We start from the raw sequence: 17,022 nt of genomic DNA on the forward strand, positions 1-17,022 counted from the left end.
AGGCAGAGATTGCAGTGAGCAGAGATTACACCACCGCACTCCAGCCTGAGTGACACAGCAAGACTCTGTCTCAAAAAAAAGTAACTTGCAGAAACACTTGTGCTACACTTTGCCAAACTCTCACATTCAATATCATTTTCTAAAACGTACTTTTAAAGCATCAGATGAAATTGATAGCACTTACTGCTGTAAGGCCTTCATTATTACAAATGTTGACATCAGCACTATATTCTAATAATTTACTCATACATTTCTTCTGCCTGAAAAGGAAAAAGAGTCATGGATAACTGGTACTAAAAAACACATGCAAATGATAATTAATTTACTGAAATATTAACTATAATCAATAACAGCTGAGAACATCATAACACCTTTATCTGTAATATCAAGTGATATCTGCAATATTTAAACAAACACTACTTGAGGCAAAATACAAAACTGCTTCTATGATTCAAAGATTACAGGAGAAAACAATGACACAGTCAGGTTTTCATATCATTGGGACAAATCAACATTCAAACTGTAGAGAAATTTCTAGTATTGACTAAGTCCATAAAACAGTAATATTCATCAGAAACAAAATACAAGTCTAATGGAAGGGGAATGAATAGAGACAAATGATGTCTCAACATTGTATCCTACATTCTTGTCAGCAAAATATTTAAAAGATAACACTAAGATCTTATAAAATCATACTCAGAATATCGATGAAATGCACGTCTATGTATCCCTCTACTCACCGGGGGATGAGGAGGGGGATGCAGAGACTCTTTATTTTTTTTTCAGTTATTTGTACTGTGGTAAAATACATATAAAATTTGCCATTATAACTTGTTTTTTTTGAGACAGTGTCTTGCTCTGTCACCAGGCTGAAGTGCAGCGGCGGATCTTGGCTCACGGCAACCTCCGCCTCCCGGCTTCAAGTGATTCTCCTGCCTCAGCCTTCCGAGCAGCTGGGATTTCAGGCACGTGCCACCATGCCCAGCTAATTTTGTATTTTTAGTAGAAACAGGGTTTCACCATGTTGGCCAGGATGGTCTTGATCTCTTGACCTCGTGATCCGTCCCTCTTGGCCTCCCAAAGTGCGGGGATTACAGACATGAGCCACTGTGACCGGCCCATCATAAACATTTTTTTTTTTTTTTTGAGACAGTTTCGCTCTGTGTTGCCCAGGCTGGAGTGCAGTGACGCCATCTCGGCTCACTGCAACCTCCGCCTCCCGAGTTCAGGCAATTCTCCTGTCTCAGCTTCCTGAGTAGCTGGGATTACAGGTGCCTGCCACCAAGCCTGACTAATTTTTGTATCTTTTAGTAAAGCCGGGGTTTCACCATGTTGGCCAAGCTGGTCTTGAACTCCTGACACCAGGTGATCCACCCCCTCAGCCTCCCAAAGTGCAAATTACAGGCATGAGCCACTGCACCCAGCCTTCATCACAACCTTTTTTTTTTTTTTGAGACAGAGTTTCGCTTTTGTTGCCCAAGCTAGAGTGCAATGGCACAATTTCAGCTCACTGCAACCTCCGCCTCCTGGATTCAAGCAATTCTCCTGCCTTAGCCTCCTGAGTAGCTGGGATTACAGGCACCCGCCACCACGCCCAGCTAATTTTTCATATTTTTAGTAGAGACTGGGTTTCACCATGCTGGCCAGGCTGGTCTTGAACTCCTGACCTCAGACAATCCGCCTGCCTCGGCCTCCCAAAGTGCTGGGATTACAGGCGTGAGCCACCACGCCTGGCCCCTATCAAAACCATTTTTAAATGTACAGTTCACTGGTAAATAGTCCAGTGAGTAAACACTAATATATACACTATAGTGTGTATATATAACACATATGTATTGTATACATATTATATAATAAATATAGTAGTAACATAATATGAGGTTGGTGCAAAAGTAATGGTGGTTTTTGCCATTACTTTGAATGGCAGAGTATATAGTATATATGAATATATTACCATTTATTCAACTAGATCATAAACATCTTCATACCATGGATTGTATCATATTTCTTTAATCAACTCAGTACTAAGGATAGCCAGCCTCATAGTAGCTCTCAATAAAACTTTGATTATTAATATTCAATCTTGTAAATCAATAGTTAAAATTCTCACTGACTGAATAAAACTTTTAAAAAAGAACTGACAAGTTACTTGCTTTGATTTTTGTACTTGTAATGAAGTTAAATGTCACTTAAAATTAGCATTATAATCAAAGAAACTGAAGAAAATAAAGCTCTGGGTAAACTTTTAAGATCAAACATTTACAAAGTTCCTTTATCTAACACACTGTTAGGAAAACCTTAAGAAATAAATATTCAATACTCATGAGACCACAGACCAGATAGTCCCATTAAAATAAATGCATTGTTTAAATGTGTGTTCGTGTGTCTATACCCATATGGGTAGATTTCTAAAACCTTTCAGAAGCCTATTATGGACCACTGGCCTAAGCCAATAATGCCAAAATAAATCAATAGGTAGGAATGGGCCAGGGAAACAGGCCCAAAAAAGGGTTTATTGTAGGGGTTGTTGAAGAAAAGCAGTAATCTATAACACTTTTCCTCCCAAAAAATGAATTGCAAAAGGTACAGGGAATATAGAAGAGAAATATATCCTATCTTTCTTATTGAACAATCATTATTACTATTTTCCAGGATCTGAATAAGTCAAATCAATCCAATAAATAAGTGGCTATTTTGCTAACAGAACTAAAATATTATGTAACAAATGGGCCCTACCCTTTATGAGCTCATAATCACCTAAAAAATAAAGTCTTCTTTCAAATCTGACTAAAACACAACCTAAGAACACATAATAATTTCAAAGCCTCTCCTTTTAACATTCTCACATAAGCATGAACAATGCTGAATCCCCCTGTACAAAGAAGCAACTATATTCCTGCTCAGATATTGCACCAATTATAGGGAGCTTATGGCAACCAAAATTACACAGGGACCAGTCACCCAAGTGCTCTGTGGAAGCTTAATGGGGCTTCTTTTGGAAAGGAGGACAATCCAATACAGCACTAATGGCAAAGAGAAAAATGCTAAAGCAGGTCAAGAGAAATACAGCAGCCATCTGATGACAGCTGAGGGAACAAAACAAAAAGCTGGCCCCAAAACGCAGATGAACCAACAAAATGGGAAGAACTCTACTACGACTTCTACTTCAGTATGGATAAATGTGAACTCATAAAGAAATTATAGTAAAAAGCTATTTCTGAAAACATCAGCTACTACAGGAAGTACTCAAGTCACTTAGCAAACATTGAGCACCTCTAAGTTGTACAAGGCTTCCACTCAATAAATAATAAAAACCAAAATATTTAAGTATCAAATGTCAAGAGTCATCTTTATAGAAACAGAAAGGCATCCAAATTAAAGAGAGGGTCATCAATTCTTTTTATTCCTTTTCTTCTTGCTGAATGGCTATGTGAATCATTTAATATCTGCCATATTCCTTCACTTTTAAAATGTAATGGTCTTCAATCACTGTTGACAGAGTGATCAAAACTATATTTTCTCTATGCCACTTTGTTTCTGAAAAACGGTACATGAAAATTCTTTTCAGCAGACCAAGAACATCCTGTCTTTCAAGTCTAAGACCTATTTCTTGCTCCTCACACTGAAGTCTTAAGACTCAGTTGCCTACTGAAATGACAGCAGAGTTTTTATCCCTGCTCTGCACTAATCTCTCCTTTCATTAACACGGTTGTTGAAACACAGTACTAAGATATTTTTCTACATGTAACCTTTTCAAGACCTTTATCAATACCTATCAACACTTGGGATAATGTACCTAGACCTGAGATCAATTCAGCAAGGGAATGAATGATTTACTCTATGACCTTGGGTGTGACACACTACAAGATACCTAACATGGCTAATTACAAAAACAACTGTTTAATCAGTACATTGTTACCTATGAGAACAGTGGACAATTAAACTGGCTCACATGCTAAATCAGGAAATACGGCAGATCAGAAAGGGTCAACAGACTACGCCTTTCCCCTGTCCAACCTAGGCATCACTATAGCTGCCTTTTTTGTTCTATTTTAATCTTTATATGCAAAAATTTGGCCTCAGATTGATGTAATGGACAATTTTAGCTCCCATATCCATCTTATTAGGCAGTCAACTCAAATATCTAGAAGCACAGTTAAGAATACGAAACAAAAATATCTTCAAGAGTAATTAAAAAAAGAAAAAAAAGACACCATGTATTTGTACACCGTGTCCACAGAGAAGTTTTTTTGGGTTTTTTGTTGTTGTTGTTTTGAGACAGAGTTTCCCCCTGTTGTCCAGGCTGGAATGCAATGGCACAATCTCCACTCACTGCAACCTAGCTCTCCCGGGCACTTAAGCGATTCTCATGCCTCAGCCTCCAGGCTCAAGCAATTTTCATGCCTCGGCCTCCTAAGTAGCTAAGATTACAGGCATGCGCCACCAAGCCTGGCTAATTTTGTATTTTTTAGTAGAGACAGGGTTTCACCACTGTCTCAACTCAAAAGTTGGTCAGACTGGTCTCAAACTCCTGACCTCAGATGATCTGCCCGCCCTGGCCTCCCAAAAGGCTGGGATTATACAGGCCTGGACTCCATAAAGAAGTTTTACAGTGTTTGAAAGGGTTTCAGCTGGATGCAGTGGCTCATGCCTGTAATCCCAGCACTTTGGGAGGCCGAAGTGGGCGGATCACCTGAGGTCAGGAGATCGAGACCATCCTGGCCAACATGGTGAAACCCCATCTCTACTAAAAATACAAAAATTAGCTGGGTGTGGTGGCGCGTGCCTGTAATCCCAGCTACTCAGGAGACTGAGGCAGGAGAATCGCTTGAACCTAGGAGACAGAGGTTGCAGTGAGCCGAGATTGCACCACTGCACTCCAGCCTGGCGACAGAGTGAGACTCCATCTCAAAAAAAAAAAAAAAAAGAAAGTTTATAAAATATAAGTTCTTCAAGTCCTGAATCAAAAACTACTTATTTTCGTTTTAAACATAATTCCAATCATTTTTGTCTGATTTCTCAGACTAAATAAAAACTAATGTTAGCACTAAAAGGAGTAAACTACCCTAGTATCTAGGAAGATTACTCTGGTACAGCTTATCCAGAAACAATTACAAATAAACTGTGTACAATATATTAAGTCTGTGTACAATTCCATTAATAAAATTAACTAAACAAGCAATTTGCAAAATGAGCCACAGAGTTAGGAGTGGCAAAAGATTAGCAGAAAAAAAGCACACTAAAATAGAGATGAAAATTATGCTTTTCAGAAAATACAATGTCACTATAATACAAGTAATAATGAGCTTCCACATATATTTCCAAGAAGAAAATCAGGGAGCAATCTAATGAATTACTAAATATGATAGCTATTTTAAAACTGAATATAATGACCCAAGATCCACTATCAAGAAGAACAGTATCATCAAAAATATCTTCGAGAGACAAAAAAAATTATAGAAAATAAAATATACACATCATTATTGCAGTTTTTCCCAAGGTAAATATTGGGGGTGCGGGATGAATCATCAAACCCAGGCAAAGTGACTTGAATAACTGATAATACAACTTAAACCACTTAAGAAAACTAAATAGTTACCCATTTCTTGCTGCCAGATGAAGGGGTGTACAGCCTGAAATATCTTGATAGTTAGGATTTGCTCCTTTCTTTAACAGCAAAACCAAGCATTCCACCGATCCACAACTAAAACAATATTAAAAGACAGTTCAGATACATTCAACATACAGCCATACTTCATATACTTTAATTAAAAAACAAAATATTCTATTACACACAATTTTCTTTTTGTTTTTCAGACAGTCTCACTCTGTCGCCCATGCTGAAGTGCAGTGGCGCCATCACAGTTCACTGCAGCCTTGACCTCCTTGGCTCAAGCAATCCTCCCACCTCAGCCTCCCAAGTAACTGGGACTTACAAGCATGAGCCACCACAATTTGGTAATTTTTTTTTTCCCTTAGAGAAGAGGCCTCATTATGTTGCCCAAGCTAATTTCAAACTCCTGAACTCAAGCAATCCTCCTACCTCGGCCTCCCAAAGTGCTGGGTTCACCGGTGTGAGCCACCATGCCCAGCCTTAAAACACATTTTTTTTTCTTTCTTGATACAGAGTCTCGCTCTGTCACCCAGGCTGGAGTGCAGTGGCTCGATCTCGGCTCACTGCAAGCTCCACCTCCCAGGTTCACACCATTTTCCTGCCTCAGCCTCCCGAGTAACTGGGACTACAGGTTCCTAGCTAATTTTTTTTGTATTTTTAGTAGAGACGGGGTTTCACCATGTTAGCCAGGATGGTCTCGATGCCCTGACCTCAAGATCGACAGGCGTGAGCCACTCCCAAAAGTGTGGGATTACAGGTGTGAGCCCCTGTGCATGGCCTTTTAAACACATTATTTTTACCTGTAATTTGTAATTTGATTTAACTTCTGACACGAATAGTAAACATTCTCTATTTTCAAGATGGTCCATTCTACTATGAAAATTATAAAGTATTTGAGAAATTCAAATACTTCTAAGAAACCATATGGTACTTTCAACTTTCTGGCCTTTCATAAGCCAAATTATTCATGAACAATTAATTTCAACATACCTACCTAAATCCTGAAAAGAGGATAGGTACCAGTTAGTTAACTGATTGATTACATACTAGGAGACTGTAGATAAAAATCATTCTCCCACCTATGTAAAAAATATAAAGCCAATTACTTCATCTGCAGACACATATAAAATATCATATTGCTGGGATAAAAAGACAATTTTGGTGAACTGCACCATTAAGTATATCCAGGAAAGACAATCTCCATGTCTAACCTACTGTGATCTGGTATAAAACAAGCTAAGGCAAGAAGGACATGAGATTTACATACAATCCCAAAGTTAACAGTTTAGAGAGAGAACAGATAGCACACCACGCCCTCAAACAGGATAAACAACACTCAGCTGTCTGTTCTCATCTCTCCCCACAAATATTATCTGACAACGCTGTTCAAAGCTTACTGATCCTTGCTCTAGATCAGAGTTTAACTCAAAATATCTTTAGTCTTACTTTGCTGCAATGTGAAGCAAGCTTCTTTTCACACGTCCGAACGCATAATTGACATCAAATTTTGAATTTGATAGTAGTTCAGAAACAGACCTGTGCAAAAATAAAAAGAGGAATCAATGTGTAAAAAAAGTTTTTAAAAACATAATAAATCAAGTTAACAGCTCTTTAGCTACTCTGTTTGCCTGTGTGTTTTTTGAGACAGAGTCTTGCTCTGTCACCAGGCTGGAGTACAGTGGCGAGATCTTGGCTCACTGCAACCTCTACCTCCCTGGTTCAACCAATTCTCCTGCCCCAGCCTCCCGAGTAGCCGGGACTACCGGCGCGTGCCACTACGCCTGGCTAATTTTTGTATTTTTAGTAGAGAGGGGGTTTCATCAAGTTGGCCAGGATGGTCTCTATCTCTTGAACTCGTGATCCGCCCGCCTCAGCCTCCCAAAGTGCTGGGATTACAGGCGTGAGCCACCCCGCCCAGCCTAGCTACTCTTACTGATTCTTCAGGTTTTGTCCCACACCTACCACAAAATACTGCACTATTCTCGTAGTATGTTAGCCAGCACAGTATCATCCAAAAACCAAATGCCTTGGCCAATAAGCTGGTGCTGAAGGTTTCCTCATCTGCCACTTGGATAGTCCTATGTTACCTGCTCTTAGGATACACAACAGAGTAAGTTGGCTTTAGCTTTCCTTAGATTCTTGAGAAACAAACGGTGTAGGCCTGGCTCCTCCCCTTGCCAAAAGTTGAGCCTAGCTATATTAATTTTGACCAAATAAAGAAAATCAGACAAAAAACATTTTTTAACTATACCAGGTAGGAAATTTTTTAAAAAATTTTTAACTTGTTTCAAAATAGTTTATCTTTACATTCTTACTATATCAAAAAATCCAGTGGCTAGCCATGGCAGAGCTGACTGGTGTTAAGTCTAAAGACCCCCTCACAAACCCAAACAATTGTATTTCATATATAGCCCTGTAAGAGCGTGTCAACACTACATCAATAAAAGGAACATAAAAGTAAGTAGCACATAAGGGAACTAAGTTGTCCCTCAGCCGTAATCTTTTGCTATAAAGATCAGTAGTGACCTCCAAAAGAAATCATCACAATGTATTTTTCTATGTCAGTGACCAACCAAATACTTAATATCTCAATATTCATTAAGAAAATCTCTCACCATAAAATTTTACAGCTCATATAGATCTTGGAAAATCATATTCCTTATTTCACACACACAAAATTATAACAGAAAAGTTAAATAACTTGCCCCAGGATAACATCTATGCCCAAACTCTGTGTGTGTGTGTGTGTGTGTGCGCGCGCGCGCGCGCACGCACGTGGGAATGCAGTACACATTTAGAACAATGTATGCTTCTTAAAAAGCAAAAATTTTTGAAACAAGCACTCACCTGTGTTGATCAGCCATAACCATTGGCATTAATGTATAAACAGCAGTTTCATTATCTGAGTAAAAAAACCAGAAAGAGTTCATTTATCCCCTACTTTGTCCAAGGTGATACTTAAGATTAGTTTAGAATTTTTCTAACTCTATACAAAAAGCAAAAAGGAGAGGAAGAAGGAGGAAAGAATAATGCAGAATACTACAGGTATTTCAGAATTTATGATAGTGCAGAATCTTTCATCCCCCTCCACTGCTTATCCCTTTTACATCATCACAGAAGAGCTTAGCTTCTAAGGAAAATTAAAGACTGATTCTTCAGAAGGTTTTGTCCCATTATCCACTAAAAAACAATTCTCTAAGTGTAGTATGGTAGCCCGTGCATCATCATCCAAAAACCTTTCTGTAGCTTTAACAATTGAAATTTATTTTACTTCCAAAGAGGTATTTACAGGCATCATGTTTTATCATACTTACATGTACTTTGGGGGAAATTTAAATATATATGAATATTAAATATATATGCTAAAATAATTATAAAACCCTAAATATATACAATACTGGCTTCTTGTCAATATTATTACAAAAGAAATTAGTTTAGAAGCTTTTATGAAAGAGCACTGAAGTCTTCATTGTACTTATCACTTTACTTACAACATTTTTACTCGTACGTGCTATGGTTTGAATGCATCTGCCAAAAGTTCATGTGTTGGAAATGTGGTTGCTATTACGGCAGTGTGAAGAGGTGAGGTTTTGGTGAGGCAATTGAGCCATGAGGGCTCCTCTTTCATGAATGGATTAATTCTGTTTAATCCAGGAGTGGGTTAGTTATAGTGAAGTTCAGTCCCCTTCCCTCTAGCCCTTCCTCTCTCACCCTTCTGCCTTCCACCATGGGATGACTCTTACTTGATGCTGGTGCCACGCTGTTGGACTTCCCAGCTTCCAGAACTGTGAGAAATATATTTGTTTTCTTTACAAATTATCCAGTCTGTGGTATTGTTATATCAGCAGAAAACAGACTAAGAGAGACCCTTTACACAATAAGTTCACAAAAACATGACCCAAAAGAAAAGGTTAAAAATCAACATCTATGATGCCATATTATACCTACGTACATTTTAGCTAGTGTTTTGAATTGATTTTTATATATTACTAAGGGTCATTTCTCAATTCAATGTATTTTGGAGGTTTATGTTTTTTAATAAATTATTTACAAAGACGAAACCCTGATAACCCCCACTCAGTCATTTAAAAGTTAATGCTGATGCTCAGTTAATAGGTTAAAGTTTAAGGAGAAACAGGATATGTACATAGTATCGAGTACCTCTCAAAAATATTGACTAATTACAAAGGAAAAAGAAAATTTATAGTGAAGAACCCAGCAGATACTATCTTAATCAACTGACAAAGGGTAACATCACCAAAAATAATATGTATTCAATATCATATAGTTCCCGATAGGAGCCACTGAGGACACATCACTTTTGTAGTACAGCAGTCCTCCCTTATCCACAGCGGCTATATTCCAAGACCCGGAGTCAATGCCTAAAACCGTGGATAGTAACAAACCCTATGTATATCATTTTTTTCCGTACATGATAAAGTTTAATTTATAAAGTGGGCACAGTAAGAGATTAACAACAATAAATAATAAAATAGGACAATTATAACACTATACTATAATGAAAGTTATGTGAATGTGGTCTCTCTCCCTCTCTCTCAAAATATTGTGCTGTGCCTCTCGCAACTGAAACCTGGGAAAGCAACGCTTGCAGATAAGGGTGGACTACTGTTCTTGCCAAAAATGCATAACTTCAATCTAATCATGAGAAAATGTCAGATAAGCCCAAATTAAAGGGAACTCCACAAAACACCTGATCGGTCCTCTTTAAAAGTCTCAGGACCATTAAACACAAAGAAAAACTAAAGTACTATCACAGTTTGGAGGACACTAAAGAAACATAACTAAAGGCAATGTGGTATCCTGAATTGGATCCTTAAACGACATTAGTGGGAAAGCTGGAGAAATTTTAATAAACTCTGTAGTATAGTTAATAGTATATACAAATGTTAATTTCTTATTTTTGACAACTGTACTATGGTTGTACAAGATGTTAACCTTAGGGAAAGGTGAGTGAAAGTTACATGGGAGGAACTCTGTGCTATTCATGCAAGTTTTCTGTAAGTTTAAAATTACTTTAAAAAACACTTTTTTAAAAAGGAGGAACTGTCATAGATTAAGAGCCTTAAGAGACACATCAACCATATGTAATATGTGGCCCTTATCTGGATAGTGATTTAAAAAAAAACAACTGTAAAAGGACATTTTTGAGACAATTTTTGAGACGAGGACAAACTGTATATGGACTTGGTATTTTATTTCAAGATAATACAAAATTACTGTTAATTGTATTGGCTCTAGTAATGGTATTATAATTGTGTTTGAAAAACATAATTCATATGTTTAGAAATATAAACTGAGCTGTTTATAGGGGCAATGGAAAAAAGTTATCAATATTCCTTCACATATTTGTTCATTATTTTACTGTGAGTGTACACATGAAAAGCAATTTAGTCCTTGTCAACATTCACAAGTTCAGTATGCAGATGCAACAACTTTTTCACTATAAAAGTAAAATACTAAATCTTATTAATAACTAACATTTAAGAACCATTATCTTAAAGGCACTTTTCTAAACACTTTGCATATATCATTGCTTTTCTCCTCACAACCACCCTATGAAGTAGGTACTATTATCCTCATTTTACAAATGAGAAAACTGAAGTACTAGTTAAGTAACAAGTTGTGTAACAGTGGCATTAAATGGCTGACTCCAGAGCCTCTACAAATAATATGTCCTGGCCAGGCGCAGTGGCTCATGCCTCTAATCCCAGCACTTTGGGAGGCCGAGGTGGGCGGATCATGAGGTCAGGAGATCGAGACCATCCTGGCTAACACAGTGAAACCCCATCTCTACTAAAACTACAAAAATTAGCCAGGTATGGTGGTGGGCACCTGTAGTCCCAGCTCTCAAGAGGCTGAGCCAGGAAAATGGCGTGAACCCAGGCGGCAGAGCTTGCAATGAGCCAAGATCGTGCCACTGCACTACAGCCTGAGCAACAGAGCAAGACTCTGTCTTGGAAAAAAAATAAAAAATAAAAAGATAATATATCCTACAATGCACCCAGTATACACCACATAACCAGAAGGTCCACAATAGAATACTATTCTTTTTTTTTTTGGAGATGGAGTCTTGCTCTGTCTCCAGGCTGGAGTGCAGTGACGCAATCTCAGCTCACTGCAACCTCCACCTCCCGGGTTCAAGGGATTCTCCTGCCTCAGCCTCCCAAGTAGCTGGAATTACAGGCTCATGCCACTACGCCCAGCTAATTTTTATTTTTATTTTTTGTTTTTGTATTTTTAGTAGAGACAGCGTTTCACCATGTTGGCCAGGATTGTCTTGATCTCTTGACCTCATGATCTACCCATCTAGGCCTCCCAAAGTGCTGGGATTACAGGCGTGAGCCACTGCGCCTGGCCAGAATACTATTCTTAATATGTAAAATAGACTCTGTTTTATCATCTTATATTTCTTTTTTTAAATGCTGATTACAACCCACTAATTGCTCTCAGAAACTACCAATGAGTCACCACCAGGAGTTGAAAATACTACACTAAGCCTCCCTTGGCATGACAACATTCTTTATCGTTCATATAATAATACATGTCCCAATAAAAACCTGAATTTCTAAACCATGAGAATTTCCATTAAGTCACTCCATAATAAAGTCACAAAAAACACTGTTATTTGTGGGTTTAAACTTAAATCAAGATAAATTTTAAATCAAGATAGTGCATAATTTTAAGTGAGCATTAGTGAGCATAATAAGGTTCACAATGGTTGTATTTGTAAGGTTTTTATTTTTTAGATAAAAATTAGATTTACATCTTATTTAAGTCACATCTAACCCAAAGAAAAAATAGGTCACATACATTAACAGGTAAGTATGAAGAAATAAATCTAACCACAACTGTGGTGCTAGAAGGAGACTATCCAAGAAATACTATACTAAGAAAGGACAGAATAAAATTTGTTGCCAGATATTTCCTTCTCTATTCTTGAAGGCACCTTCAGGATTAGGTATATAATTAAAGTCTTCAGGGTGACAAGAAAACTTTAATCTCTCACTTTATTAGACATGTTTGCCATTTTTATCACTACAGTTTCAAAACCCAACTGTTACCAAAAAAAGTGCTCAGAGCAATTAATTATATACAATTTCTCTTCAAACCATCACATGGGAGTAATTTTTTTAAACACAATTATCCTAACCACATATGCTAAAATGGGCTCAAATTGTATTATTTTATTAAACAAACTGCATTCACTATATAGTAGTTTAAACTTTACATACACTAACAACATACACCTTCCTTTTATTTATTTATTTTTATTTTATTTATTTATTTATTTATTTATTTTTATTTTTTTTGAGGCTCAGTTTTACTCCTGATGTCTAGGCTGGAGTGCAGTGGTGCGATCTCAGCTCACTGCAACCTCCAACTCTCAGGTTCAAGCAATTCTGCCTCAGCCTCCCGAGTAGCTGGGATTATAGTCACCCGCCACCACGTCCAGCTAATTTTTTATATTTTTAGCAGAGCCGAGGTTTCACCATGTTAGCCAGCTGGTCTCACACTCCTGACCTCAGGTGATCCACCCACCTCGGCCTCCCAAAGTGCTGGGATTACAGGCGTGAGCCACTGCACCCGGCCTCCACCTTTTAAACACTACTAAGAATCCATATCCCTAAAGTAATTTCTTACTCTTCACCTCTTTTTCTCTCAAGAATATTCCTGTGTTAGGCCTGCCTAGAGTGACTCAACTACCTGTACTCCATTACTTAGGGTAATACTCAGGTTTTTATCAAGGAAACACAGCATCCAACTCAGTTTATCAAACATCTATAGTTTCAACCTTTGCAACAAAGTTAATTTTAGAGTACTAGCTGACTAAAAAGTTTACAAGCTTAATAGTTTGTTATAATTAGATGCTTATTGATTATTGAATTCTAACAAAACAAAACAAAAACTGATTATTTTTTAAATTTAGAGACATCTCAGAGTTTCTTTTCCATTCAGTCCTTAAAATGTAAGCACAAAAATGTAAGCACAAATGTGGATTTGTATCAGTAGAAATGATATACTTGAAAGAGCCAAGCTCAGAGAATTCAAATACTCATCAGAAATTAGAGACAAAGATAAATTAAATTCAAGTAACAAAATGAACAAATTCATTATAATCAAAGAAAAGCAAATGCAAACAAGATGCCATTTTTGCCTATATGTGGGAAAGTTTTACTTTTACTTATCAAACTCTAGTTTCTGGGCACTCTCAGACTGCTGGTGGAACTTTCCAAGAAGTAAGTTGAGAAAATGATACGTTGAGCTTTAGAAATGTATTGTAGACATTCTTCTTGAGAGAATTAACCCTAAGGAAGTATTTAGAGACAGACTATGTCTTAAATATAAAGCTGTTTCTCATAAAATCAGTTTAAAAACAGTATTTAGATTCAACATTTGTTACGTGCGTCTTAGGAAATTCCGAAGTCATTAAGCATACTGAAGAATATAAAAAAAAATTGGGGGCCAGTCACGGAGGCTCACGCCTGTAATCCCAGCACTTTGGGAGGCTGAGGCGGGCTGATCACGAGGTCAGGAGATCGAGACCATCCTAGCCAACACGGTGAAACCCCCGCCTCTACTAAAAATACAAAAAATTAGCCGGGCGTGGTGATGGGCGCCTGTAGTCCCAGCTACTCGGAAGGCTGAGGCGGAAGAATAGCGTGAACCCCGAAGGCGGAGCTTGTTGCAGTGAGTCGAGATTGGGCCACTGCACTCCAGCCTGGGCAACAGAGCGAGACTCTGTCTCAAAAAAAAAAAAAGAAAACATTTGGGATGTTTTCTAAACACAAAATAAAAGGCTATATGCAATATGACGTTAACTTGTTACGGAGAGAAAGAGAAAGAAGTAACAATGGTAACACTGCTTATAATTGGGTGGTGGAATGACATTTCTTTTTCTATTTTTATTTTCCAAATTTTCTACAATGAAACTACGTTACTTTTAAAACCAAGTAACATTATCAGAGTCTTCTAAATCACATTTATGTAAAAAATATCGAGATTCAAACTATACAATATAAATTATACATGTAGTCTTCATCAACCTATACCAATAATTTGACTACGAAAAATAAGTAAGAGTAGCACTGAAGAAATGGATTCAAATGTGGAATTTGGAAAGGAAATAAAGAAAAAATTGAAGCTTGAATCTAGTTATCAAAATCTGAATTCTAAATAGAAACTAGAGACCATTTTCTCAAGAAGATTATCCCCAGGCCAGGCGCGGTGGCTCACATCTGTAATCCCAACACTTTGTGGGGGGGCGGAGCAGGGTGCGGATCGCTCGAGCCCAGGAGTTCAAGACCAGCCTGGGGAACATAGTGAGGCCTCATCTCTATAAAAGAAAGAAACTTATCGCCGAAGTACCCAATCCCACATTTCTTTCATGACCGTTGCCAAGGTCCCCTTCCCTATCCTACAAATCACCCAGCAGCGATTCAAAGAGAGTTTTGAAAAAATAAGATAAACTACTACAATTAAGAAAAAAGCTATTCACCAGCTATAACCTCCTCCCAACCCTTCTCTCACTTGGGCATAAAGAGCCAAAAGCTTCTTAGAAGCAGCACTGCTATCTCCCATCACCATTAAAACGTCTGAATTCCTGACGCTGTAAACAAAACTGTTTATTTTCTCTCGTTATTCGTAGAGTTTTACCTGTTCTGAAGGAACCCTGGAACGCTGAACTAAAAGTCCTGAACTTCAGGGACCATGCCTTATCCCTATTTGCAGATGCGTCCTAGTTCCCAGCTAGCCCACTCAATACTAGTCTGATGAATAAATGAAGTCAGGCATGCATATTAAAGAAAAATGTATTGTGTTTACACACACAGTACTTTTAAGAGTACCTGTTTGATGGTTGACAACCCTTTGTCTTACTGTTATCAAAACAAGGCTGTGCCCCACATTTTAAAAAATAACAAAAATAAAAGCCCGCCTGGCCCCCCGATGCAGCTTAAACATTATCTTTGCATCATCTCCATCCCCGGCGACAGTGAAATGACCCGCAATTATATTTTCTGACTCCGGGTCTCGGGTCTTTGGCTGGTATTCCTGCCTCTTTGCCAAGACCCCTAATCGACAGACGTTGAGAGACCTTTGTCTCGCTCCTCCCGGCAGCGGAACCCCCACCAACCCAGTTTCCTCCCGCAAACTCCCACCTGCCGGGGTGGGAGCGGCGGGCCAGGGGAGTCCAGGGCCCGGGGCCGCCTCTCGGCTCTGGAAAGTAAAAGTGGGCGTTTTCTCAGCTTTCGGTTAGTTTTTCCACCCGACCTTGACGCGTCCGGAGCTCCTGCCCCCTCCCCCGGCCGCCCCCAGCCCCGCGGACAGCCCGGCCCCACGACCCCGCTCACCCTCGGGCAACTCCACGGTGCGCGCGCGGCGCAGAGAGCGCGTAAGGCGGTTGAGTTGCTCCATCGCTCTCTCCATCCTCAGCGCGCCCTCCGCGATCCTCCGCCGCACCGGCGGCCTCCGCGCCCAGCGCCCTACATCTCGCCCGGGCCAGTCCAGCAGGCGGAGGCGCGGGCTTGCCCTGGCTACAGCACTGAGGTGCAAGGGCTACCTGGGGCCACGTCCTGCGTCCGGGGGCCCGGCTGCTGCGGGGCCGACCACCCAGGGGACACCCGCCGCCGCCTCGGCTCGCGCCTTTCCTGCTGCCACCGCCGCCGCGTCCCTCCTGGGCTCGCGCGGCCTTCTGGGAACTGTAGTTTCCAGCTCGCGGAACCGAGCGCCCTGGGCGGAGTCACGCTGGGGGCGCCCCGGCCACGCCCACGCGGGCGCGCGGCTGAGTGTGCGGGAAGCCACGCAGCGACTGAGCGTATTCCTAAGTCCCTAGAAAGGCATTGTCACGCCCTGCTCCTCCTACCCTCCAAAGTTGTACAGGAGCAGCTTCCTCCAATTCTGTAACTTTACTGTAAAACAGATTGGAAATTGGCATAATTGTTCTTAAATCCGTCACCACCTCTCTAGTACTGTATTAGTGCCTTTGTTCCAGGTACATGAACTGTTTAAGTATGGTATTTTCGTATGTCAAATTTAAAGAGTAATAAAATCAAACAAATTCAAAAGCACAATATGCTTTTGTCGTCATTGTAAATAACTTGACAATAGCTTAATTAGTTGTTTTTCCTGCCTGGCGACTTTACGAGGGCAGGGACATTTAATTTGGAACTGTGTTGATCCCTGTACTTAACAAGGCACCTGGCACAAAGTTAAAGCTCTGGGGAAGATGTGGATGATAACAACCTGAAAAAATTTTTTCATTTATTTGGTACAATGCTAAAATGTCAATGTGATGACAGAGCCTAGTGGGAAATCCAAAGGATGTGACTTTGTAAGTTACAAAAAACTTGGATACCTACATTGTGTAAGAAATGAACTCAGTGGCGAAA

The 17,022-nt window shown here is 39.4% G+C and overlaps 1 protein-coding gene across 13 annotated transcripts in view; it reads right to left on the reverse strand.

The window, feature by feature from the left end:
• HACE1 (HECT domain and ankyrin repeat containing E3 ubiquitin protein ligase 1) overlaps positions 1-16,693 on the reverse strand; it is a 128,931-nt gene extending 112,238 nt beyond the window's left edge. For 3 of the 13 annotated variants that reach the window (XM_003897956.3, XM_009205749.2, XM_009205752.4), the window contains exons 1-5: positions 15,985-16,693; positions 8,462-8,516; positions 7,061-7,150; positions 5,600-5,704; positions 185-260 (exon numbers count right to left, since the gene is read on the reverse strand). In XM_003897956.3, coding sequence (XP_003898005.1) covers positions 185-260; positions 5,600-5,704; positions 7,061-7,150; positions 8,462-8,516; positions 15,985-16,060 — 402 coding nt within the window. In that variant the 5' untranslated portion in view covers positions 16,061-16,693. Of the gene's footprint in view, positions 1-184; positions 261-5,599; positions 5,705-6,608; positions 6,694-7,060; positions 7,151-7,576; positions 7,702-8,461; positions 8,517-15,792; positions 15,923-15,984 lie in introns of those variants that run through there. The other 10 variants (XM_021937644.1, XM_021937643.1, XM_017958165.3 and 7 more) reach the window with 9 other exon arrangements.
• Positions 16,694-17,022: the final 329 nt, after the last annotated feature.

Source organism: Papio anubis, chromosome 6, assembly GCF_008728515.1.
Source record: "Papio anubis isolate 15944 chromosome 6, Panubis1.0, whole genome shotgun sequence".
Classification (NCBI taxonomy): domain Eukaryota; kingdom Metazoa; phylum Chordata; class Mammalia; order Primates; family Cercopithecidae; genus Papio; species Papio anubis.